This window comes from Vulpes lagopus, chromosome 10 (assembly GCF_018345385.1).
Source record: "Vulpes lagopus strain Blue_001 chromosome 10, ASM1834538v1, whole genome shotgun sequence".
NCBI lineage: Eukaryota > Metazoa > Chordata > Mammalia > Carnivora > Canidae > Vulpes > Vulpes lagopus.
The window spans coordinates 12,942,527-12,969,820 of NC_054833.1; the positions used below are offsets into that span (position 1 = coordinate 12,942,527).

At 41.5% G+C, this 27,294-nt stretch overlaps 1 protein-coding gene and 1 pseudogene across 2 annotated transcripts in view; one reads left to right on the forward strand and one right to left on the reverse strand.

The window, feature by feature from the left end:
* Window positions 1-6,923, reverse strand: LOC121499926 (annotated as a pseudogene).
* MCUR1 (mitochondrial calcium uniporter regulator 1) overlaps window positions 6,852-27,294 on the forward strand; it is a 23,183-nt gene continuing 2,740 nt past the window's right edge. The window contains exons 1-7 of one of the 2 annotated variants that reach the window (XR_005990269.1): window positions 6,852-7,308; window positions 15,150-15,287; window positions 19,892-19,995; window positions 20,626-20,727; window positions 21,294-21,335; window positions 22,053-22,214; window positions 26,317-26,370. Coding sequence is in view for 1 of the 2 variants with exons in the window: in XM_041771248.1 (XP_041627182.1) it covers window positions 6,957-7,308; window positions 15,150-15,287; window positions 19,892-19,995; window positions 20,626-20,727; window positions 21,294-21,335; window positions 22,053-22,124; window positions 26,317-26,370 (864 nt within the window). In the remaining variant the exon portion in view is untranslated. The remainder of the gene's footprint in view (window positions 7,309-15,149; window positions 15,288-19,891; window positions 19,996-20,625; window positions 20,728-21,293; window positions 21,336-22,052; window positions 22,215-26,316; window positions 26,371-27,294) is intronic. The other variant, XM_041771248.1, reaches the window with a different exon arrangement.

Genomic DNA, 27,294 nt, shown 5'->3' on the forward strand with positions numbered 1-27,294 from the left:
CCTCCATTATTTCAGTCAATAAAGAAAAACAAACAAATAAAACCAACAAAAAACAAAAACAAAAACCCAGCATCTGGTAGTCTGTGCAGCCTTAAAACCCCCATCTTAGGACACATCTAGGAGAAAAGCATTTCTTTGCTTAAAAAAATAAAGTTTAAAAATTCCCCCTTCTCTTTCTTCCAGTTCAACTCCCACGGTTGTTCCTAAAGACACGCAGAGAACTATAAAAACAAGCCCCGGCTCACTCCCTTCTGCCGGTCTGTGAAGGTTCTGTGAAGGCTCCCACGGAGGATTAGTCCTCAGGAATTGTCATCCCTAAAGTTCTGAGCACTGGCAAATGCCTCCTGTTTCCTCTAAGGAAGGGCCTGAGGGCCCAGGGAAGAATTGAGGGAACAGTGTTCTTGGCCAAGAACTGGGATCCCAGGTGGGGCAAAGCAGGGGAGGGGAGGCCTTCCTAGATAAACACACCCAACCACCTTACAATCTAAAGTCTAACCTGCCAGGTAAAAACAAGTCACAGCTGACTGTACCAAAGAGGTGCTTCCATCCTGTCCCCTTTTACCATAAAGGTGACAGAACAAGTCTCAAGTATTTGACCTCTGCTCTCTCCCAGATACTGTGTCATCAGGTTTTAGGCTGAAGCCATTTTGCAAAGACAGCCATATGGTCCCAGGGCAGAGCCTTTGCGGCTTCTGTCTGAATAAAGCTGCCACTCCTGGCAAATATTTCGATAGCAGCTTCTAGAAACTGCCCCGGAGACAGCGCCTCGCCCCCCAGTTCAGGGTCACAGATCCTTCCAGTTGATGGGCTCCTTGCCAGACTTCTGCAGCAGCTCATTGGTTTTAGAGAAATGTTTACACCCCAAAGAACCCTCTGTAGACCGACAACGGGGAGGGGTGCGCAGTCTGCAGCACATGGTGACGTTTCCTATCAATGGCACTGCCTTTCTTCTGAGCATAAAAGCCCTAGAGCAAGAAGACAAGGCCACTGGAGTTCTGATTTAGCCAGGACACTACCGCATCAGAAAATTGTTCCCATCCTCTCTCCTTATGAGAATTAGCCTGATGTGCCCGGACGGTGAGGACAGTGTTGAGTAAGAGAACAAACACCTTGCTTGGCCCACCCAGATAAATCTCTGTGACCAGGATGAACGAAACCATCTATGTCTGTAGACAGCTCTTTATAAATGTTTTCCAAACTGGGTGGAGGTGGAACAGGTCTTTGAACACTAAAGCAGAGCCCATGGGCTTGGTTGGGTCCATGATATGGGTCCTGTCCCAAGATGACAACCTTCACATGTCTTATGTCACACATTTGGGTCCAGGTAAAGACTTCACATGTCTTATGTCACACATTTGGGTCCAGGTGAAGACTTATGTCACACATTTGGGTCCAGGTAAAGACTTATGTCACACAGTTGGGTCCAGGTAAAGATTTCACGTGTCTTATGTCACACATTTGGGTCCAGGTAAAGACGTGTGGGGGTGGATACACCATGGAATGTTTTCTTTGTCCCGCAACAAAGCCCATTAGCTTTATGAAAGACAGCTTCCCCAACTCTGCGCTGAGTGGCTTCTTCCAACTCTCACCCAAACCCACAGGCACCCTGCGGGCCTCGGGGAGAAGAAGGAGTAGAGCGTCTTCTGGCCCATCATCCCAGAGACCTGCAGTGTGTGCCAGTGGCGGAGGTCAGAAATTAGAAACTTCAATATTTTGGAGAAAATTATAAAAACCATTGAAAGAATTTATTTTGAAACTTTTCCCCATTTAATTTGGGTTTTCCATGTAAGTTATTCAGATTTTCTCCAATTTCAGTACACTTGATTTTTTTTAATCCTTTAGATCTCTCCTGTCTTAAGAAAACACATTATTTGAAAATCTTCATTATAACAACATACCTAGTGATTTTGCTGAAATGAAGGAAAGAAATTAATTTTATAGAGTTGATCTACAAGAGAAAAACAAACAAGTTTATTAACAAGTAGAAGCTGCACATGGGAGTGGTCAGAGATGAGTAATGCCTAGGAGTGGGGAGAACTTAGGCTCACACAGCATTTTAGCAAAGCACAATTATTTTGTGGAGAAGTGGCAAGGAAAAGGAGTTTGAGCTTCCAGGGACAGCAAATCTTAGGAAGGCAAATCTGTGGGGGAGTATTGGTAGCTAAAGTCTACTTGTGGGGGGATCCCTGGGTGGCTCAGCGGTTTAGCGCCTGCCTTTGGCCCAGGGCGTGATCCTCAAGTCCCAGGATTGAGTCCCACGTCGGGCTCCCTGCGTGGAGCCTGCTTCTGTCTCTGCCTCTCTCTCTCTCTCATTCTCTCTCTCTCTCTCTCTCTCTCTCTCTCTCTCGGTGTCTCTCGTGAATAAATAAAATCTTTTAAAAAAATAAAATAAAGTCTACTCGTAAAAAAGGTTTGTTATGAGGACAGGCTGATACTAATCAAGAATTCCCTCTGGTGATGAACTTCTGTCCTTCCTTGTAGACAAAAGAGAGGGGACACCTTTACAGATATATGTCCTGCTTTTTAGCAAATGCTTGCTCTGATCCCTGCAAATATCAGGGGCAGACTGCTTATCAGAGTAAGGAACAGAATTGGTGTAGCAAAAGTTAAATTATTCCCGAAGAAGAAGGCTTGAGGTGATCAAAGTAAATGCAGGTGAACAAAAAACCATCACAGTCATTCCAACAAGTAGAATAGATATGGAAAATGAAGAGATCCAGTATATGGATAGTTGTCCCTGAAGTGGAAACTCAGCCAAGGATTATATCTGAACCTTTGCTTGAATCCTCTAAGTTGCCATCATACTGTTCAGTGGCAATTGTGCTGTCACATTTCTTTCTTTGTTTGTTTCTTTTTTTAGCTTTTATTTTATTTTTAATTTTTTTAAAGTAATCTCTTCACCCAACAGGGAGCTCGAACCCAAGATCAAGAGCCGCACACTCTACCACTCTAACAACTAAGCCAGCCAGGTCCCCCTGTTGATGTAATTTTTGAATGTTTTTGATGAGTTTGGTATTCTGTGGGGTCTGGAGCCAATGGTCAGGAAGGAATTCTTGAGATGTCTTTGGTGCAAAATGGTGGTTTTATAAAGCATGGGACAGGACATGGGCAGAAAGAGCTACTGCTGCCCCAGAAAAGTGAGAAGCAACTGATTTTTTTTTTTTTTTTTTTTAAGATTTTATTTATTCATGGAGAGACACAGAGAGAGACACAGAGACATAGGTAGAGGCAGAAGCAGATGAGGGACTCGATCCAAGGATCCCGGGATCACAACCTGAGCCAAAGGTATATGCTCAACCATGAGCCACCCAGGTGCCTGGGAACAACTGATTATATACTTTGGGGTTGGGGGAAGTAAAGGGAAGGGGAGTTTCAAAAGGATTTTCATATGCTAAAGAAGACTAAGGAAACCCAAGGCCTTGCTATTGTCAAACCAAGATTGTTTTCCCCTCTAGCAAGGCATTAGCATTAAGACATTTGGGAGTTTCCAGGAGTAAATTTATACTCTGCCTGCCTCAAGTATTTGTCAATGGGCTGCAGGTTATAAGGACATTTACTTTAATCTATATTTCCCTCCCATATCACTATCACTACATTTTTTACTCTTCCTTACACCTTAGTGTCTTATTTCTCCTCCCTTTTAACTTACTGTTTCTTACCTGATAAGATTGCGGGAGGGGCTAATGTATTCAATATCATAGGTTAAGTAAGAGTAAATGGGCACAGAATGAGTGTCCAAAGGCCTTTGCTTGGCATGAAGAGCTCCGGTTTGATCCGGTAACTGATGATGACTCAGAGCCATCCTTCACTTTCGGTTTCAGGGCTATGTTCTTAAACTCTGAAATTGCCAGAAATCCAGCTTCCCTAAAAAGAAAGAGAAAGGAAATAGCAAGGAGAAATCCCTCTCTGACAAGTTCCCATCTCAGTACATATCAGAGGGTACATTCATCAGGATTTTTTTTTTTTTCTAAAGAATTATTTACTTATTCATGAGAGACACAGAGAGAGAGGCAGAGACATACGCAGAGGGAGAAGCAGGTTCCCTGCAGGAAACCCGATGCTGGGCTTGACCCCAGGACCCTGGGAGCACCACCTGAGCCAGAGGCAGATGCTCACCACTGAACCACCAGATGCCCTTTCATTGAGATTTTTACCTTCCAGGGAAGCACTAAGAAGGAGCATCCCCTCTTACCTTACCCCTCCAGCCTACTTATATCCCAACAGAAATGAGTTTCTTGTAAATTGTGTCATTAGTCATCATTTCTTTTTTCTTTTACTTTTTAATTCATCCAACAATCTCTGACTTTTCATTGGTGTTCTTAGACCAGAGGTTGATAAACAATGTCCCCTGGGCCAGGTCCAGCCCATCACCTGTTTTTGGAGAGGAACGTGCAACAGAGACTGTATGTGGCCCATAAAGTTTAAAATATTTACTATCTGGCCGTTTTAAAAACTTTGTTGATACCTGGTTTATATCATTTACATTTAATGTGATTATTACATGTTTGGATTTAGATCTACCATTTCATTATTTGCTTTAAGGTGGTTCCCTCTGTTTTGTTTTGTTTTATTTTTTAATTTTCTATTTCTCTTTTTTCTCTTTTTCAGTTATTTTAACATTTTCTATTATTACATTTTATTTACTGTATATTTTAACTCTGTCTTTGAACAGTATGTTTGTGGGTTGCTTAACTTTTCTAAGTCCACTTAGAATCTGTATTTAGCACTTGAAGTGCAATGTAAAAAACTTACCACGGGGACTCCTGGGTGACTCAGTGGTTGAGCAGCTGCCTTTGTTTTTTTGTTTTGTTTTGTTTTTTAAAAATTTTATTTATTTATTCATGAGAGACACACACAGAGAGAGAGGCAGAGGCAAAGGCAGAGGGAGAAGCAGCCATGTCCATGCAGGTAGCCCAATGCAGGACTCCAGCCCAGGACTCCAGGATCACGCCCTGGGCTGAAGGCAGCAGTAAACCGCTGGGCCACCAAGGCTGCCCCATCAAGTGTATTTTATTTTATTTTATTTTATTTTATTTTTTTAAAGATTTAATTTATTTATTCATGATAGTCACAGAGAGAGAGAGAGGCAGAGACACAGGCAGAGGGAGAAGCAGGCTCCACATGCACCGGGAGCCCGACGTGGGATTCGATCCGGGTCTCCAGGATCACGCCCTGGGCCAAAGGCAGGCACCAAACCACTGCGCCACCCAGGGATCCCCATTAAGTGTATTTTAAAGAAGAAAGAGTAGTGTATTACATTTACCTAGATATTTACTATTTCTTTTCTTTTCTTTTTCTTTTTTTTTTTTAGATGTATTTATTTATTTGAGAGAGATAGAGAGCATGAGTGGAGAGAAGGAAAAGCAGACTCTCCACTGGGCAGGGAATCTGATGAGGGATTCAATCCCAGGACCCATGATCAGACCTGAGCCAAAGGCAGATGCTCAACCACTGAGCCACCCAGGTGTCCTCCCCGCTTTATTTGAAGTTAAGCCTAATCTCTCTCCCCCACCACAAAATTCCACAGCAGTGTTCCCTATACCTGCCAAGATAGTCCTCTACCCTTGAATAAAGTCTTCCTTACTGTGCATTAACAAGTGTCATAGAATAACTTTTTTCTTTAACAAAGGAAAAATAACATATGCCTACACAAAGACTTATACAAGAATGTTCATAATAGCTTCATTCATAACAATCAAAAACGGGGGGCACCTGGGTGGCTCAGTGGTTGAGCATCTGCCTTTGGCTCAGGGTGTGATCCCAGGGTCCTGGATCAAGTCCCACATCTTGCTCCCTGCAGGGAGCCTGCTTCTCCCTCTGCCTGTGTGTCTGCCTCTCTCCCTGCGTCTCTCACGAATTAATAATAAAATCTTTAAAAGAAAAAAATAGCCCCAAACTGGAAACAAATCACATGCCATCATCTCATGAACATAAAAGGCTGTTGATACACATTGCTAAGTTGCTTTCTGTACCAGTTCTACAAATGTGTAACTCCGTACTTTTTACGAAAGTGTCTACTTGCACTTTAATATTTGTAATTCTTTACATTTTGATAGCCATTTATACCTCTCTTCCACGTCTTCCGTAGCCATATGTACTCTCCTTAATCAGCACTTTGCAGCTCTTATGGCTCATAACATGGTTTTGTTCCATCATATGTGAGGTCAAATAAAAGTGTGTAAGAAAACTCCTGGAGGACAAGAATGATCTCATTTTTCTTCTATCTTCAAGCCTGGAGCCTTGTGCATATCCCTTCTCTTCGGTCAAGGAACATCTCCTGAGCTCACACATTGGACCGGTACCTGGGACAGGTGCACTGAGCATTCAGAAGGTTCACTGACCTGAACACCACTGGTTTCTAATGTCTTGCACCAGGAGGTCTCAGTGAACAACCTTGCCCCACGTTTTAAATTCCCCAGATTGAGACGTTCTCCTTTCTTGGTGAGCTAATCCGGAAACAAAAGCTCTGAAGTTCAGCTTTTAAAACGCATTGAGCCGTGTAAGCACCGCTCCGAGGGCTTTGTTAATTCCTTAGCATGCGCCCCGGGGCCACACTCTGGGGGCACTTCAGACGGGGGAAGTACAATCTAGGGAAGGCCGGTGGTGCGGGGGACTCTCCCAGGTACTCCGAAGGGCGTCGGCGTCATGCTCGTGTTTGTGAGGGCACCGGTGTGACGAGCGTGTAAATCGGGGCAGCGCAGACCCGGGAGCCGCCGCGGCCTCCAGCGGGCTGAGCGGAGCCTGGGCCCGAGCCTGGCCCCGCCCCCCGCAGGCCCCGCCCCGCAGGCCCCGCCCTCCCGCAGGCCCCGCCCCGTCGCGCGTCGGAGCCCCGCCCTCCCGGAAGTAAAGGGCGGCCCGGCGCCGCCGCCCACGCTCCCTCCTGTCGTCCGACTCCGGCGGGCGGGCGAGCGCGCGAGCGGCATGAGCGCGCGGCCGGGCCGGTGACCGCCGTCCCGATGGACCGCCGCCTCGTCGCGGGGCGGGGGCCGCGGCGTCCGCCGGGCCGCCGGCGGCTCCTGCCCTTCCTGCCCTCGGCCGGCTGCCCGTCAGCGCCGCGCGGGGGTCCGGGGCGCGGGGCTGCGGCGGCCCTGGGCGGCGCGTCACGGGCGTCCCCGCTGCTCCTCCTCCTGCTCGTGCCGCCCCCGCGCCTGGCCGCCGTCGCCCCGCGCAGGGCCCCCGCCGACCCCGAGCGCTCGCGCCTGGCGCCCCGCGCGCCCCCGGCGGGCCTCGCCCCGGGCGTCGCCTGGGCCGCCGGCGCCCTCCGCCTGTGTCGCCGCCGGGCGGCCGCCCTCGCCGCCCCCCGGAGAGGTGAGGTGGGGGCCGGGCGGGGCCCCGCGGGAGGGGCGGCGTTGGCGCCGGCCTTGGGGCAGGGCGGGTCGGCCGAGGTCGCCGGGCCCGCCGGGCGTCGGACGAAGGTCTGCGTGACCCCGAGGGCCGCGCGCCGCGGGGGGGGAGGGGGCGGGCGAGCTGAGGGCCGCGGCGCCGGGCCCTGCGGGTTCACTTCCGACCGGCGAGGACCTGTGGACTCCCTCCCTCGACACCAGTTGCCGGTTCTGGGTGCTGGGGGCGCGCCCGCCCACGAGACCCCGGAGCTCCCCTCTGGCAGACGAGATGATGCCCACCGGGAGCTGCAGCTTGCGTGGACACGACATTGACACGTGCGTGGTGGAAGTGATACAGACTGCAGGGGAAGAACTGCAGGCGCGCTGCCAGCTAGGAATTTTTTTTCTTTTCTTTTCTTTTTTTTTTTCCAGCTGTGAATTTATTTTTTTTTAAATTATTTATTTATTTATTCATGAGAGACAGAGAGAGAGGCAGAGGGAGAAGCAGGCTCCATGCAGGGAGCCCGACGTGAGGGACTCGATCCTGGGTCTCCAGGATCACACCCTGGGCGGAAGGTGATGCTAAAATGCTGAGCCACCTGGGCTGCCCAAAAGCGGGCGTCCAGCTATGAATTTTAAATGCACTTATCAGAATAGGATTTTTTGGTTTTTTAAGTTTTTTTTTGTTTTGTTTTTCATGAGAGACAACGGAGAGAGGCAGAGACACAGGCAGAGGGAGAAGCAGGCTCCCTGCAGGGAGCCCCACGTGGGACCCGATCCCAGAACCCCCCCCCCCCCCCCCTTCATGACCTGAGCCCGGAGGCAGACGCTCAACTGCTGAGCCACCCAGGCGCGCTTCAGAATAGGTTTCATTGAGAAGGTGGCATTTGATTAAATACTTGGAGGAGGTGAGGGCAGTTACTGTCCTGCAGGAAGATGAGGGAAGCCTAGGCTCAATTTCCTAGATAGCAGATTGTTGAGGAATATATCATTTGGAGTCATCTTTATTAGCAAAGGGCAAAAATACCGTTTATGGTATCGATCAGTAGCCTTCAGTAACCACACTGAAGGCTTTTTTTTTTTTTTTTAATGCCTTTCTTAATAGAAATGCCCGGTAATTGTTGGCCTTTTGTAAAATCTAAGAATACCTTTGGGGAAGACACTTGATTGGGAGAGCAAAATGAAGGAAAGAATCTTTACATATAAAGGGTGGGGAATGAGCGGTGAGCTCTGTCAGTAATTATGACTTAGAGATGACTTTGGTCTTTATTTCAGTACTTTTGTACTTTGTTGTTGGTTTTTTTTTTTTTTTTTTTTTTTGACGAGCTGGTAACTTGTGGTTTATTTTCTTCTCATCATTCAAGACTGTGTGGCAAAAGGGAAGAAAAGTATTCTTTCTCATCGGTTTTCTGACATCATAACCGGAAGGCAGTACTATTGGCTTAGGGGCGAAGGATCTCATTTCTTCGGAATGAGGATGGATGCTTAAATACGGGGAAGCACCCACGACATAGTTACGGAGCAAGCGTCAGCAAATGAGTTTTGTTCCTTTACTTTCAGCCTGGTGATCTATTTGGTGCCAGGGTTCTCAGTAGGGCTCCTGAAACTTAAGGATTTATGAATAGCAAGTTTACACTTGGTTTCCTCCTCCATTCCTGGCTAACTTTGGGCTGCTTTTGTGTGTGTTTTTAATATCCTTTTGATATCCTGAAGGTCCCCCCCAGAGGAGGATTTATCCATTACACTTTAACATAGCTCAGTTTACTTCCTGGTTATTAGTAGGAATTCATAGTTCTTGGGGCTTACTTTGTTGTCACAATAAAGGAGGAAAAGTGAGTCAGAGGTATTCTGAATGCCAGAGTATTGCTCCTCCTCAGGCTTTGCCCTTTTACAGAAGGCAAGATGGCATTCAGCTTCCATCAGCAGGAGTTGGCCTGCCAAGTCAGAAGTGGCCAGCCCTTTTCTCCACTTTTTAGATGATAGTACATATTGTGTTGAAATGAGCTTGCAGTTGAAATGAATTCCAGTTGTTTTGGGCGAGAAAAAAAATCTGTGGCATCTAAATTGGAATTAGTTCTTGCTTAGAAAGTAGTCATGATACTTTATTTTGGGTGTGTATGTGTAACTGAAAGAGATGTTTCAAACCACACAAATGATGATTTGTTGTTAGAAGTGAGAAATTTGGTACTAGAAAAATCCCATCACTCTTCACTGGCCAGTTCTAATGTTTTCAAGCTCCCTGACCAATGGGACAATAGATCGCAGTTTAAAAATGGGTGGGTTACCCTCTAGAGAGCCCCTTGAGACATTAATTCAGTCATTCACCACTTTCTCAAGCTAGATCTGTTCTGTGTCAAGCAGATACTTGGAGTCTCTTCTCTTGGAGCCAGTTTTCTCTCATACTAGGGATAAAGAATGAAAAAAGGACCAGATTTAACTGAGCTAATTTATGTAAAAAAGGAAGATTATAGGTGAAGAGGTAAAAGGACTTGATTTCAAATTTTCTTTCTAGTGAGTCTCATGATCCAGATCCTAGAATTCTCTTACAAAGTTATTTCTGGAAAAAAAAAAAAAGTTATTTCTGGCCTGCAGTATGCCAGGTTAGATGCTAACAACATGAAAATGACTAAGACTGGCTGCTCTTGAGATATTTGGACTCACAGATGATACCGATGTGGAAATAATAGGATAAGTGCTGTGATTGAGCTATCTGAACTGAGCTATCTGAACATAGATAAAGAGCAATCAAGGCTGCCCTCTAACCTGGGTGGAACTGGCCAATCAAACCACACAGTGTAGCATAATGCCCTGCCCAGAACATAATAATTTGCTTAGCTGATTGTAAAATAGAGGTAAAAAGGATGCTTAAAATTTGTCATTTGAAAAAGGGAGGGCAAGCCAGACTTCAGGATGGAGCATCAAGGTATGCAAGTGCAGGACACAGCATAGCTTAGGTGACTGGAAAGAAACCTGAAACAGTAGGTGTTGGCTAAATTAGGACAGGCTTTTTATTTGTGTGCCTTGCCAAGGACCCAGTACTGTAGGCTAATGGTTCTCTGAATGCAAGGGCCTTTTTTTTTTTTAATCATTAAACTCAAACATATAACAGTTGTTGCATTTTATATATATTGTCAGTCTGCAAACAGTGCTTGGTACAAAATGATTATTGGATCTCGTACTTATCTTGACACTGACTGTGATCCTCTTTCCAAGGTGGGATCCACTGCTATAGGCTTACAGACAAGCATCAGATCTCTAGGGTCCAATCCATGTCACGTATCCTTTAGAGGTGAAGGATTAACAATAGGAGCTGGTTAGGTGAACTATGGTTCTGGTCACTTAGGGGATTTACTGAGAAAACCTTAGAATTTCGAGTTAGTAGTGACTTACTTCTTCTACAAACCTGGGATCATAGAAAAGTAAGGACAAATATGTAGCAATATTTTCATACAACTGTGTTTATTACATTGAAATGAAAGGTTTTTTTAATTTCATATTGTTCATCTCTTTTTCTTTTGCTGTCAAAATGTCTTTCATAGTATTTGTTGTAGTAAGGAGTTATTGTGTTTAAATATTCTTTCTTGACAGAATTACTAATTGGCGTTGCAATTGTTACTTTTTTAAAAAAAACTATTTGTATGGTTCATGAAATACAAAAGCCAGAGAACTATTAACATCCTACCTTCTTCAAATGAGCACCTTGAAACAAGTTTACAAAATGAGTTTGATCTGTGACTAAATGCACAGAAATTCATAGGAAAGGTAACATAAATTATTAGAACACATCTCTCTAAAGAGGCTTTTTTTCATAGAGACATCACAAAGAAAGAAAACTATAGATGTCTTATTAGTAAAGACACATAAATCCTCAACAAAATGCTCACCAAGTCAAATCCAGCAATATGTAAACAAGGAATACACATCATGACCAAAGGAGATTTCTACCCCGAAAACAACAGGTTCATTTAACATTGGAAAATCAATTTCACAGAGAAGAGAGACCATGTTATCATCTCAAAAGCCATGGAAAAGGAATTTGACAAAATTCACCCCTTCATGATAAAAAGCACTTGACAAATTAGGAATAGAAGGGAACTGCCTCAATGATAAAGGACATCTGTAAAAAACCCACAGCTAGTATCATACTTAAATGGTGAAAGATGAATGCTTTCCCTCCAAAAGTCAGAAGCAATGATATCTGCCATCACCATCCGTGCAGCGTTGTACTAGAAGTTCTAACCAGGGCAAGACAATGGAAAGGCCTCCAGATTGAAAAGGAGGAAGTAAAACTATCACTGTTCACAGGTGATGACCTTGTGCATGGAAAAGTCTAAGAAATTGAAAATACCATTAGAGCTAATTAACAAGTTCAACGAGAATTTAGGATACAAGATCAACATTAAAAATATAACAAAAGGGCAGCCCGGGTGGCTCAGCGGTTTAGCACTGCCTTCAGCCCAGGGCGTGATCCTGGAGACCCAGGATCAAGTCCCACGTCGGGCTCCCTGCATGGAGCCTGCTTCTCCCTCTGCCTTTGTCTCTGCCTCTCTCTCTCTCTCTTTCTCTCTCTCTGTGTCTCTCAAGAAAAAATAAATAAAATCTTAAAAAAAAAAATAACAAAAAATACAAAAATCAATTGCATTACTCTACACTAGAATGAACAGTCTAAAAAACAACTCCCTTTATAGTAGTAACAAAAGAATAAAGTACTTAGGGATAAACTGAACAAAAAACTCATATGATTGACCCTTGAGCAATATAGAGCTTAGGAATGCCAACTCCCACAAAGTTGAAATATGTGTATAACTTTTGACTTCCCCCAAATTTAACCATTAATAGGTTACTATTGGCCAGAAACTTTACCATAAGAGAGAGATAATTAACACATATTTTATATATTATGTGTTATAATATGTATTCTTAATATAAATTAGAGAAAGTTATTAAGAAAATCATAAAGAGGGGCACCTGGGTAGCTTGGTCAGTTGGGTGTCTGCTTTGGCTTAGTTCATGATCCCGGATAGAGCCTTGTCAGGCTTCCTGCTCAGCAGGGGGTCTTTCTCTCTCAAAGAAAGAGAGAGAAAGTTTAAAAACAGAAGAAAATCATAAAGAAGAGGAAATACTATACTGTAAAAAATCCATGTAATGAGTGGACCCTTGTGGCTCAAACCTGGATTCAAGGGTCAGCTGTACTGTGAAACCTACATTGAAGAAATTGAAGACCTAAATACGTGGAAAAACATCCTATGTTCATAGCTCGGAAGACTTTGTACTCCCCCAAATTGATCTACAGATTTTTTTTTGGATCTACAGCTTTAAAACAAAAGTTTTAAATGTCAAAGTTTCAGGTGGCTTCTCTGTAGAAGTTGATAAACTGATCCTAAAATGCATACGGAAATGGAAGGGACTTGGAATGGCCAACATAATCTTGAAAAAAGAACAAAATTAGAAAACTCCTTTCCGGATATAAAAACTACAGAGCTACAAGTAATCAAAACAATGTGTCCCTGGTATAAGGATAGATATAATTCAGTGGAATAGGATGGAGAATCCAGAGATTATTTACAGTCAACTGATTTTTGAGAAGTTCCAAGATAATGCTGAAACAACTAGATTTCCTCACACAAAAGAAGTTGAACTCTTATCTCACACGACATAAAAGTTAACTCAAATGGATCGAGATCTAAATATGAGCGGAAACTGTAAAACTCTTAGAAAAAAACTGGTATGAATCTGTGTCCTGGAATTAGCCAGTAGTTTCTTAGATGTGACACCAAAAGCACAAGTAATATACATGAATGAATGAATGAATGAATGAATGAATAGGACTTCATTAAAATTAAAACTATTGTGGTTCGAAAGGCACCATCAAGAAGGTGAAAGCCAGCCCACAGAATGGGAGAGAATATTTGCAAATTATACATATGATAAGGAACTTATATCTAAAATGTATAAAGAATTCTGAACTAACTCAATAATAAAAAGATAACCCCATTTTTAAAAAGATTTGTTTATTTATTAGAACATGTGTGAAAAGAGCAGAGGGAAGGGGAGACAATCTCAAGCAGAATCTGCACTGAGCTTGGAGCCCGAAGTGGGGTTCGATCTCATGACTGAGATCATGAAACCAAGAGTCAGAAGCTTAACCAACAGTGCCACCCAAGTGCCCCAAAAGGTAACACAATTTTTTTTTAGATGGGCAAAGAGTCTAAATAGATGTTTCTCCAAAGAAGATATGCAAATGACCAATTAGCAATGAAAAGATGCTCAACATCATTGGCATCAAGGAAGTACAAATCCAAACTACAATGAGCTATCCCTATGCTTATTGCAACATTACTTACAATAGCCAATATATGGGAGCAGCCCAAATGTCCATCGATAAGTGAATGGATAAAGAAGAGGTGGTGTGTGTATATACACACATGCACATACACATAAAATAGACTTATTTAGCAATTAAAGAGAACGAAATCTTGCCATTTGCAGGGACATGGTAGAGCGAGAGAGTATAATGCTAAGTGAAATAAGAGAAAGACAAACAGCATATGATTTCACTTGTGTGAGATTTAAGAAACAAATAACAAAGGAAAAAAGAGACAAGCCAATAAATACTCTTAATTATAGGGAACAAATACGTAAAAACCATAGTCAAAGAGACACGTAAAAAATAATAAAATTTAAAAATTGTATTGGGATACCTCTTTACATTTACTAGGATGGTTATGTTAAAAAAGACAGTAACAAGTGTTGAGGGGCAGCCCTAGTGGCGCAGCGGTTTAGCGCCGCCTACAGCCCAGGGCGTGATCCTGGAGACCCTGGATCGAGTTCCACGTCAGGCTCTCTGCATGGAGCCTGCTTCTCCCTTTGCCTGTGTCTCTGCCTCTCTCTCTCTGTCTCTCTCTCTCTCTGTGTGTGTGTGTGTATCTCTATGAGTAAATAAATAAATAATTTTTTAAAAAGTATTGAGAATGTACAGAAATTGGAACCCTCAGGTACTGCTGTTGGGAATAAAAAGTGGTGTGGCCAATTTGGGAAACAGTCTGGCATAACCTCATAAGGTTAAAGACAGTCACTCTATGATGCAACAATTCAGTTCCTGTCTGTATACCCAAGAGAATCAAAAACTTGTTCACACACAGAATCTCATACACAAATGTTCACAGCAGCATTGTTCATAACAGCCAAGAAGTGGAAACAACTCAGGTGTCATGTCCTTCAGCTGATGAGTGGGTAAGGAAAAACTGGTATATTCTTAAAACAATGTGATTCAGCAGTAGAAAGATATAAAGTGTACATGATTATAAGGTGAATGAACCTTGAAAACCTCACCTAAGTGAAAGAAACCAGTCACATGATACCGCATCCCTTATGATTCTATTCATATGCAATACCCAGCATAGGCAAATATGTAGATGCAGAAAGATGATTGCCTGAGGTTGGGGGAGTAGGGAGATTGGGGCTTGATAGCTGAAGGGTTTCTTTTTGGGATAATGAAAATGTTCTAGAGTTGACTGTGCAGAATGTTACAGAATTCCAGTAAAAATCAAATTGAGCACTTGACATGGGTGAATTGTATGGGATATGAATTTTCATCTCAATAAAGCTGTTGTTTAAAAGGGGGGGACCTGGCTGCCTGAGTTGGAAGTGTGTGTGACTCTTGATCTTGGGTCACGAATTCGAGCCCTACGTTGGGCATAAAGATTACTAAAAATAAACTAAAACCCACAAAGCAATCAGGTAGGCTTTTAAGGTATGCAATATTCTTTCATAGCTTTTGTTTACCATCAGATCCTCTTTTAAGCCTAATTGTTCTTTACATTGTAGAGCTAAGCCTTTCTGCTGGGAGCCTGCAGCTGGAGCACCGGAGAGATTTGGAGCACAAGAAGAGAGATTTCACCTCCTGCGGGAACAAGAAGCTCTACTTTGACACTCATGCCTTAGTTTGTTTACTGGAAGAAAATGGTAATTCTCCCGTTAGTCACTCAGCGCCACAGAAAAACACTATAAATTATGAGTTCTTGGGTTTTTTTTTGTTTTGTTTTTAAGATTTTACTTATTTATTCATGAGAGAGAGAAAGAGAGAGAGGCAGAGACATGGGCAAAGGGAGAAGCAAGCTCCCCACAAGGAGCTAGATGTGGCACTTGATCCCGGACCTCGGGATCATACCCCATGCCAAAGGCAGACGCTCAACCGCTGAGCCACTCAGGCGTCCCATGAGTTCTTATGATCTTATCTAACTTCTCCTATTTCTCTTTGATGTTCAAGTTTACAGATAATCTTTTGATCAGTCTCCCATTTTTTCAAGTTCTTAACTTTTTGTTTAAGGACATTTTTGCTTCCACCAGTACAGTACAGTGGAGACTTTTTGCACACATTTTCTCTTTGTCCATGAGAAGTATATTTTTATAACATCACTCTGGAAGTATAGCATTACAGATGAAAATTTAGACACAAGGTAGCAAAATTCAGGAATGGTTCCTGTAACAACCACCTGAAGCACAAAAGTGGTAGTTTTTGATACTGCGATGTTGTGTGCTTTTAAAATTGTTATGAAATTAGGGGCGCCTAGGTGGCTCAGTGATTGAGCGTCTATCTGCCTTTGGCTCAGGACGTGATCCTGGGGTCCTGGGATCGAGGGGTCCCAGGGACCCCGGATCCTGCTTCTCCCTCTGGCTGTGTCCCTGCCTCTCTCTGTGTGTCTGTCAAAAATAAATAATACCTTTTTAAAAAATTGTTATGAAATTAAAATGTTGCTGAGCAGCAATTACTACAATTTTATCTTGTGGGTTTTTTTTTTTTAGTAGTCCAACTAATATTTTCCATTATTGCTGATAATTAAAGATTCTCCAACACATAAGATGTTTTTTGAAAATGCATTAAGGACATAGGTAACATTCCCATTTAATCTTACCTAGACAGATACACGAATTCTTATTCTCTATACTGTGATTCTTTACTACACTGTATAGATATTTCTCCAGTTGTACGTGCTCTTCTCTACAGATCTACCATCTGTAGCTGTGCTTCTCTTGCCCAGGACAGATAAGTGGATGGAGTGAGTTCTGTACTTGGTTGGGGAGTTAGAAGCTCTGGGTTCGAGCTCTGCCTGGGCCCAGCTGCAAAGCCAGACAGTTTTCTCATCCTTCCCGGGTTCTTTTTTCTTTTTTAAAAAGATTTTTACTTACTCATTCGTAAGAGACACAAGGAGAGAGTCAGAGACAGGCTGAGGGAGAAGCAGGCTCCCCTGTGGGGAACCTGATGTGGAACTCAATACCAGGAGCCTGGGATCACACACTGAGCCAAAGGCAGGTATTCCACCACTGAGCCACCCAGGTATCCCTCATTTTTCTCTTTTTAAAATTTTACTTATTGATTTGAGAGAGTACCTATGTGCAAGAGCAGGGGAGAGGGGCAGAGGGAGAGAGAGAAGCAGACTCCCAACTGAGCAAGGAGCCCAAGGTGGGGCTGGATCCCAGGACCTAGATATCATGACCTGAGCTGAAGGCAGACGCTAAACCTACTCAGCAACTCAGGCACCTCCATCCTTCCCAGTTTCTATGTCCTCATCAGGGTGGGCACAATAAGAATTCCAAAGATTATTTCGAGTATTAAAGAAAATACAGTGTACTTGAATGCACTTTGGAAAAACATATCATAATTTTCATTGCTTAGGCCTTTTTCACCAAAACTACTTTCAACTCAGAATTTTTAAAAAAGAAGTGAGAAGAGAGGCATCAGAAGTTATGTGGTTAAGCAGAAGTCATCCTGCTTTTTCCTTTTTTGTATGGACCTTGTGTTCTTGCATTCAAAGTAACCCATTGTAAAAAGCCATATTCAAGAGAATTAGGGCATTTCACCATACGCTAGGTGTTTGACGACAGTAAAGGAGCATCATAAATCTTATTAAGTGGTAAAGTAGCTGCAATGGACTCGAGATGGCCACACATCTTCGTCCTGTTAACAGGTGAGGTTTATTTTCCCACCTCCACCAAAATCTATTTTTTTACTTTTGATAAATAAACATTGTTTATGTTTAAAGTGTGATGTTTCGATAGATGTACTTCGTGCTTTTTTTATTTCAAACCTTGACCTACCAGTCTGCATATCTCAAGACCTGTATTCTGAAGACCCCACTGAGTGTAGGGCTTGAGGCTTCTTAGATGAATGATATCTAAGATGTCATAGGTTGAGGCCCAGATGGAAGCGTCTCACATCTTTTATCTTTGTCTTCTCCCACTTTCTGTCCTTGTCTTCTCTAGGGCTGCGTCTCCTGCTTCACAAAACTTCCTGCATGTCTGTAATCTCTCTAACTCTGAACATGTCTTGTTCTCTCATTTCTCCAAAACATTCTTTTGTATTGGTAACCCGGTAGATTTTCAGGCCTAACTTCTGCTTTTTCTTATCCATTTCTCCTCCCACAGGTGGTTATAAATTATAATGTTATGGAGTTTAGTATCAGCATAAGTTCTCCAGTCTTTTTATTTTCTTCATAATTGCCAAACTAAAACTGTGTTTAACTATGAACACTTAATAAGGTTTTAAAAATCACAAGACACATTTTCATTTTCAAAAAATTAGGAAGGTAGAAAAGAAACAATATCCTGAATCCCAGCGCACCAGAGTGAAACAACATTATTTACATTTTATTGGGTAACCTTTTGGATAATTTTTCTAGATAGGCATGACCCACATGTTGAAAATTAGAGCATTTTGAATAAAGTGAGGGAGTAGGTCTTTGGAGGTCTTTTGTCTCTTTTAAATCTTTGTCTTTGTTTCTTAATTATAGTCAGGGGCCACCTGGGTGGCTCAGTCAGTTAAGACTCTTGATTTCAGCTTAGGTCATGCTCTCAGGGTCATGAGATCAAGCCCCAGGTTAAGGCTCTCTGCTCATCTGGGAGTCTGCTTGGGCTTCTCTCTCTGCCCTTCCCCCCAACTCGTACATGTATGTGTGTACTCTCTCTTTCTCTCTAAAATAAATTTTAAAAAAATTACAGTCTGTATTTCTCATCCAAATTATATCAGTTATAACTTTATTCAAACAGATGTGCCTTTAATTATAAGAATCAGTAGGTTCTTCTGTAGCTTTTTTTTTTTTTTAAGATTTTATTTATTTATTCATGAGAGACACACAGAGGGAGAGGCAGAGACATAGGCAGAGGGAGAAATAGGTGCCCTGTAGGGAGCCTGATGTGGGACTCAATCCTGGGATTCAGGGATCATGCCTTGAGCCAAAGGGAGAAGCTCAACCACTGAGCCACCCAGATGCCTCTCTCCTGTAGTTCTTATGGATGGAAGCATTTAATAGAAAAAAAATTACTTTCTAGGGACTTGGTTTTAAGCATCTTATTAGTATTTACAATGTAAAATATAAATTACTATCTAAAAGTATTTTTTAGGGATCCCTGGGTGGCGCAGCGGTTTGGCGCCTGCCTTTGGCCCAGGGCGTGATCCTGGAGACCCGGGATCGAATCCCACGTCGGGCTCCCGGTGCATGGAGCCTGCTTCTCCCTCTGCCTGTGTCTCTGCCTCTCTCGCTCTCTCTCTGTGACTATCATAAATAAATAAAAATTAAAAAATTTAAAAAATAAAAAAAATAAAAGTATTTTTTATTTGTAATTTTATTTATTTTTTAATTTAAGTTCACCTAATATTATTAGTTTTGCAAGTAGTATTATCTAAAGTTACTAAAAACAATGACATTGGGGCATCTGGGTGGCTCAGTGGTTGAGTGTCTGCCTTTGGCTCAGGTTGTGATCCTGGGGTCCTGCATCAGGCTCCTCATGGGGATCCTGCTTCTCCCTCTGTCCATGTCTCTGCCTTTCTTTGTGTCTCTCATGAATAAATAAATAGAATCTGTAAAACCACAAAATGATATCACTGCTGAGTTGGATTTTTCAATTCAGCATAATTTACTGAATATCAAAGAATATATTTTTCATCCAGACTGGCTCCTTCTCCATAAGCAATCGAAGAGACTTATGGAAGAAAAGTAAAAGAATGGGTTTTACCTTTTAACATCAGCTAAATGAACAGTGAAATTACTAATTATGTTTATGTGGTCAATGAATTGATGGATTTATGCTGGATATGAAATAATTGAGCTTTCCTACTTAAGCAAATTATTCTTACTAACGTGTGCATCTTAAAGTTAAGGAAGTCACGTTTTTGTAGAAAATTTAGGCCACGGGGAATGAAATAATGATTACCTAGAATTTTTAAGTTACAAAAGCAGTAAATTGCATCTGTAATTTTGATTTTCCCTTTCTTTCCTTGACCACGCCACATTGCAGGCTTCCTGATATCATGAGACATTCTAAGGAAACATGATTTTTCACAGCTAGATAGGACAGTAGAGGACACTAGCCCAGCTCTTTGTCTTACATGAAGAAGCAGACTCAAATGTGTCATGCTTGTCCAGAGTGACAGACACATCATAGCTTAGGACTCCAGTCTTTTCTAAATTCAAACATTTCCCCCCCTCTGTGAAGGGTTCCCCCACCACCACCACCACCACCACCAATAAATGGAGTCTCCAGAGTGTGAATGTCTGTCTTTGTTTGCTTAGGGTTCACCACTCAGCAAGCAGAAATCACTGTCTCTGCATTGGTCAAGATCACGGATGCCAACATGGATATCGTCTACAAGGATATGGTCACCAAAATGCAGCAGGTTAGCTTTGTTAGAGCACAGTAGCAAATTTAAAGTGTAAGGCTGGGATGTTATTTGTAATATATATTAGATAATATTCTACTGAAAAGCATATCGTATTTTTAACCGTAGTTGAGAGGCAAATAATTCCAGTGCTATAAAAAATATTTTTTTAAGGGGCAGCAAGGTGGCTCAGTCAGATCTTAGCTTGGATCTGGATCTGAGGGTCATGAGTTCAAACCCCACATTGGGCTCTACACTGGGGAGCCTACTTTAAAAAAAAAGAAAAGAAAAAAAGTATTTGAAGCTATTTTGTCAACTATTGTAGACTCATGCTGGAAGACTCAGTAGGCTTGAAAATGGACTATTCCAGTTTACCATACTTAACAAATGGAGATGTGGCTGGAATTACAGCAGTGTTTTCTTGAGCTGCTGGTCCTCAGGCTGTGCCACCCTTTTAACTGGCTCACTTGATGATGATACTGGACTTGAATCTTTATTCTTTTCCTTTCCTCATTCTGAAATAGAAGATGACCTTGCTGAACCTCTTTCGTCATATCCCACTTCTGGTTTCTCACTAAGATGATTCTAGGTAGGAGGCAGACATCGTAGGCCAACTAGGTTATATGTTTTTTGTTTTTCTTTTCCTAGGAGGTCACTGTTCAGCAAATAATGTCTCAGATTGCTAATGTGAAAAAAGATATGATTATTTTGGAGAAGAGCGAATTTTCAGCCCTCAGAGCAGAAAATGAGGTAAAACTAGAGAGCCACTCATACGAATAAAAAATGGTCACTCTTAAGACATTGAGACATGATATGCATAGACAAAAGTGCCCGTGTTAGGTGCGTTTTTACAAAGTGAATTCGTTAAAAGAACACTTGAAGGAGGCAAACGTGTACTAAAAACAATTGTGTTACTGGGGCACACAGGTGGCTCAGTTGGTTGAGCATCTGACTCTTGATCTCAGCTCAGGTCTTGATCTCAGGGTCTTGAGTTCAAGCCTCACATTGGGCCGCAGCCTGGGGAGCCTACTTTAAAAAACAATTGTATTGCTGATTTTATGTAACTTCTAAGATGAATTAAAACTGATTTCAAGGTAGGCACATGCGTTGTAATAACGTCCTGGCAGGAGAGATAATCATGTCTGCCACTAAGGCTTTTCAGCTCATTTTTCATTCTGAATACAACCAGGTTCATGTGGAGTGAGAGTTAGAACTGTGCACAAAAACATCTAATGTGTGTTTATTACCAAGTTGTATGTCTTTTTTTCTAACCTTCTAGCCATATACTTGACTTTTTTTTTTTAATGTGTTTTTAGAAGATAAACGTGGAACTACATCGATTAAAACAACAAATAATGGTGAGATCCTTAGTCCTGTTTGTGTGCTTATTGGCAGTTACATAGGCATAGTAATAAATATAATGTCAGAAGTACTTTAAGCGTTCTTAAAAACTTAATACCATGTTAAATATTTGTATAATATATTTTAAAAGTACACACTGGAAGATTTAGCCACGACCATGGTCAGTGAATAAATGAGTGATGTCTGTAACCAAATTCATTAAGAAAATTATGTAGGATGAATGAAGTCATCTCTAAATTTAAAAATGGTTAGAAGTTGCCACCTGGAGCCTTTAGGTTCTGTTAGAAAAGACTGGCTTTAGAGAATTACATGTGATTTCAAAATGCTTACTATGCCAGCTGTTTGGATTTCTTTTCTTTCTTTCTTTTTTTCTTTTTTAAGTGGAAAGGACATGGATGTTAAGGAAGAAAAGATTCTGACGAGCATCAGAAAGAAGGCTTTATTTAAGCCAGAATTTCATATTTTCCTTCTTTGAGTCCATCTCTGCTTTTCAGAGTTGTCCAGGGAACAGCTTGAGTCATAAATTCCCTAAGGGGATGACACTGAGACTCTGGAGGTTCAAAGTAACAGTAACCCACAGCCCCCTCTGGACCAACTGAAGCTTTATAGAAGAGGGTCATGTGTATATATGACTGGGAAGTCCCAGGATTCACCTCCCAAGAGGGTTTCCATTTCTCACTTTGGATTTCTCTCTCTCTTTGCCCTCCTGCTAGGATGAAGTGATCAAAGTCCGAACAGATACCAAGTTAGACTTCAATCTAGAAAAGAGCAGAGTGAAGGAATTGGTATGTTCCTCTATTAAACACAGAGTATGAATTCATCTCTTTGCAGGATGGAATGCTTGGTCCGCTCTGAACATACAGATAGTTCACCAGGTCTGTTAAACATTTACCTGTGTATCATTGTCAGACACAGTTTTCTCTTTAATTTTACTTTGGCTTATAGCTTAAATTTGATGCTTTCAAAAATGAGATGAAAAGATTGGGAGGCGCCTGGCTGGCTCAGTCAGTAGAAGGTGTGACTCTTGATCTTTGGGTCATGAGTTCAAGCCCACATTGTGTGTAGAGATTACTTAAAAATAAAACCTTTAAAAAAAATTTTTTTTAATAAGATCTTGGTTAAGTCAAGTTTGAATCTCATTTTGTTTCAGAGAGAGACTAAATTATGTGTAACTTAGACATTATCAAAGAAATCAAATTCAGTCTAATTTAATTTAACCTAACTTAGACCTCCACAGGTCCTGATTTTTCTTTTTTTGGGGGGGACGGGGGGAGTCCTGATTTTTCAAAAGTTAAATTGATCATCTTTTTTTTGATCATCTGTCTTGAATAATATTAAATTAGATGCTACACTGAAATTCAAGATTAAAAAAATATTTCTGTAGTCTTTTGTTTTAGAGAAATCTTAATGACTTGATTGCATTGTTTTGAAATGCAAATTATAAAAAAAGAAATGCAAATTATAAATGAATCTTTAGGTTGCATTCAATTGAAATATTTATTTATTTATTTATTTATTTAGATTTTATTTATTCATGAGACACAGAGAGGGAGAGAAAGGCAGAGACATAAGCAGAGGAAGAAGCAGGCTCCATGCAGGGAGCTGGAATCATGCCCTGGGCCGAAGGCAGACTTTTTTTTTTTTTTTTTTAATTTTATTTATTTATTCATGAAAGACACAGAGAGAGAGACAGAGAAGCAGAGACACAGGTAGAGAAAGAAGCAGGCTCCATGCAAGGAGCCTGATGTGAGGCTCGATCCCGGGACTCCAGGATCATGCCCTGGGCTAAAGGCAGGCACTAACTAAACCACTGAACCCCCCAGGGATTCCCAAAGGCAGACATTTAACCGCTGAGCCTCCCAGGTGTCTGTCAATTGAAATTTTTAATTGAGAAAAGTACTTCTGTACATTTGTTACCAAAAAGATATCAGAAATGTAGGTTGTAAGTAAGTAGGCTGAAAGGTACTTGTACCTGTACAGGTAACTTAAGGGGTCGTATACAGGACCCAAGAAGGCTGTGCAAATACCATTCTGCTCATTTGCTTTTTCAAAAATAATGCATGTAAATACTATTTTTTCCCCTCAAAGTTTTTACAACACCTTTTTTTCCATTTTTTATTTCATTCCGTTATAATTGACACAGTGTTCTATTATTTTCAGTTGTATAATAATGATCTTTGTATATACTGCAAAATGGTCACCACTGTAAGTCTAGTTACCGTCTCACCACACAGTTATAAAACTTTTTTCTTCTGATGAGAACTTTTAAGATCTATTCTCTTCACAACTTTCTTTTTTTTTTTTAATTTTTTTTTTTTATTATTTATTTATGATAGTCACACAGAGAGAGAGAGAGAGAGAGAGGCAGAGACACAGGCAGAGGAAGAAGCAGGCTCCATGCACCGGGAGCCCGACGTGGGATTCGATCCCGGGTCTCCAGGATCGCGCCCTGGGCCAAAGGCAGGCGCCAAACCGCTGCGCCACCCAGGGATCCCTCTCTTCACAACTTTCAAATATACAATACAGTATTATTAACTGTAGTCACCATGGTGACTGGAGTCACCATGCTGTACATTACATCCCAGGACTTAACTTATTTTACAACTCTATTTTTGTACCTTTTGACCCATTTCACCCACCCCATAGCTCCAACCTTTGGCAACCACCATTCTGTTCTCTGTATCTGTAAGCTTGGGTTTGGGGTTGGGGGGCTTCTTTTTGTTTTGAGGGAGGTTTTTTTAGATTTTAGATTCCACACATAAGAAAGATCATACAGTATTTTGTCTTTCTCTTATTTCGCTTAAGGTAATCACCCAGGGTCCATCCATGTTGTCACAAATGACAGGATTCCCTTCTTTTTTTAAGGCTGGATATGTTCCATTATACATATCCACCACATTTTCTTCATCCCTTCATCCATCAGTAGATACTTAACGTCTTCTGTGTCTCGGCGATTGTAAATAATGCTGCAGTGAATATGTACATTCTAACAAAGATAACATTGAGTCGCCTCTAGTGACTTAACTCATCTATCTTCTTGTTCAGGCTTTATTTGAATGTGATAGCAATAGTGAGATATCTTCTCTCTTATTAGGATAGTGAAAAATAGGGCATGTAAAGCATCTTTTACTAACACAGAACTGGATACACCTATAGAAACCGAATGTGCACAATTGTTCGTTGTCTTCTGATTTTTCACAGTTTGCTTTTAACCGGAATATGCGACGATGATAAAGGAAGTCAGTACTGAAATTCAAACAAGTTCTTAACTCTTCTGGAACTGCCTGTGGATTTCAGGAGTTAAGCTGAGCTTTGTAGTACAAAATAATTATTATGCCCATGTCCCTTTGTTGTCTCAAAAACCACTTTTCAACCATAAAGATGAATTCACCTAATATCACTAAAATACTTAAAAGACAGTAGCATACGATTAGTCTCTAAAAAAGAAGAAACTCTTTGAATTACCCTGTCCTTATGGGTCGTGTACTTAGCAAAAAATCTGAAGGCACTTGATTTGGGAAGATGCCCATAGCTAAGGAAGATGTAGGACTGATGAACATGGGTGAAAGCCAGTGAATTGGTGGGATTTATTAACTGAGTTGAGAAGTGGTTCTTGGTAATCCTGAACTTAAGATTACTGTGAAGTACAGGACAATAGTGTGTACTCTCAGGGTGTGTTGGTGAGGAGGACTGGGACCTTCCCACTCTGTATAGAATGTTTCAGTTACATAATTGGTGATACTTACAGCCAGTTTCAGAGCAGTATGGCCTATAAACTGCTTTGTGGTACAGGGAGATAGAGTCATCTGATGTTATTTTAAAAATGGCAGCATCTGGATACAAACTTTTCTGTTGTGGCCAGGTCAATAAAGACTTGGGGAGATGTGGAAAAAATCTAGTCTGCCCTGCCCTCTGGTGGCGATCCATGCATAACTCTTTCTTCATCTGAAACCCTGACATTTGAAGATGGAGATGAGCATTCTTTCTTTGGTCCTAGACTAGTCTTTGGGGTCGTAGGTTTTTTCTCCTTTTTTAAAAAAAATGTCTGAGCAATATTGTTTTTATACTGTAAGTCCCCTGGTAGTTCCAGGGGAACATTTTATAACTAAGAAAGATTCTAATACTTAAGCATTAATTTTCTCCCCGATAACAGGGTTAATTTAGTAAAGAATTAAATGCTAATTTTTTATTTAAATTATAGATTTTCATTTGTTAAATTAAATCCCATACCCATTGCTGAGGAGAGGCGTGTCTGATTTTTGTCTCCATGTCAACAAAATTGCACTAAATCTTTGCATAAATGTTAATAGCCAAAAGCAAGATACCACTTTGATTCTGGGTAGTGCTAGTCAGTCCTTTTGTGATACTGGATTGTGACAACACCCAAGTGGGTTGTTGTTATTTAATTAAAACCAACACGTGATGGTTTCATGCATTTCTTGTACCGATGTACTTATGGTGTATCCTTAGGCAGTGTCTATGTCACATAATACTATTCTTTGAAACTATTTTTTCCTCAACTTTATAACATTTCTGTCTTTGTCTAAGTTTCAGGCAGTGACCAATTTTGTGATTGTGATGGGTTAGCTCTCAAACTAAATTGTTCCCCACTTTCTTCAATCCTCTCAAAGCCAGAAAGCACATGACTCAGCAGCCATGCAAATTGGTCTCCGGGGAATGCTGTTATACAAGTAGGAGGGGCCCAATGACATCAGAGCAAACAGATGACAAGAGCAGAAGAGAGAGGTGAAGGGTGACAAAGGGAATCCAGATACTGGAGCAGTGAGTGGCTACAAGGAAGAAACTTCAGAAGACACATCTAATGTGTCAAGTAGGCTCCTTGATTCCAGAGGTGATTTCTGGTATCCTTTATTCTTGAAGGTACTGAGACCAGAATATTTAAGGCACTAGAGAAGGAGGAGAGGAAGAAGAAGATAAATCATAATCTGACCTATGTTACGTGTTTGTTTATTTCAGTACTCGTTGAATGAAAGGAAGCTGCTGGAAATGAGGACAGAAATGGTGGCATTGGTAAGAAATAAGACTGACTTTTCTTAGTCATAGTGTTCATCTTGGCTTCATCCCATGCGTGGTTACTGCCCTTCGTAATGATGTGTTATGGGAGGGTATGTGCAAGTTTTATGTCCTAGGGTTTGTTTGTTTTGTTTTAGTTGTGGTAAAGTATACATAAAATTACCATCTTAACCATTTTTTAAAAGATTTTATTTTTTTATTTGAGCAAAAGAGAGAGACAGTGAGTGGTGGGGAAGGGCAGAGGGAGAGAGAGAGAAGCTGACTGCATCAGCCCCTGATGCAGGGCTTGAACCCAGGACCCCAGGATTATGACCTGAGTTAACTGCCTGAGCCACCGAGGTGCCTCCTCTATCCATCGTAACTATTTTTAAGTATACAACTCATTGGCATTAGGTACATCCACATCATTATACAACCATCATTGCCATCTATCCACAGAACTCTTCGCATCTTGTGGAACTGAAACTCTCCCTGTCGACGACACACTGACTTGCATCCCCTTTTCCCCCAGCCCGCTGGCCACCACCAGGACTATGTCTGTCTCTATGAATTTGGCTACTCTAGGGACCTCATATAAGTGGAATCATAATATTTGTCCTGGCTTCTTTCACTTAGCATAAGGTCTTTAAGGTTTCTCCATGCTGTAACCTGGGTCAGAATTTCCATCCTTTTTAAGGCCAAATAATATTCCACATATGAATAGATCATGTTTGGATTATCTGTCAGTGGACAACTCGGGTTGCATCCATCTTTTTCCATTGTGAATAATGCTACTATGAACATGATTGTACAGATATCTGTTGGAGTCCCTCTTTTCAGTTCTTTGGGGTATGTACCCAGAAGTGTTGTACCAGAGAATTTTTTTTTGCACTTACTTGATTATCTTAATGAAAGTTCAAATCCCAGTGTTGAAGACTAACA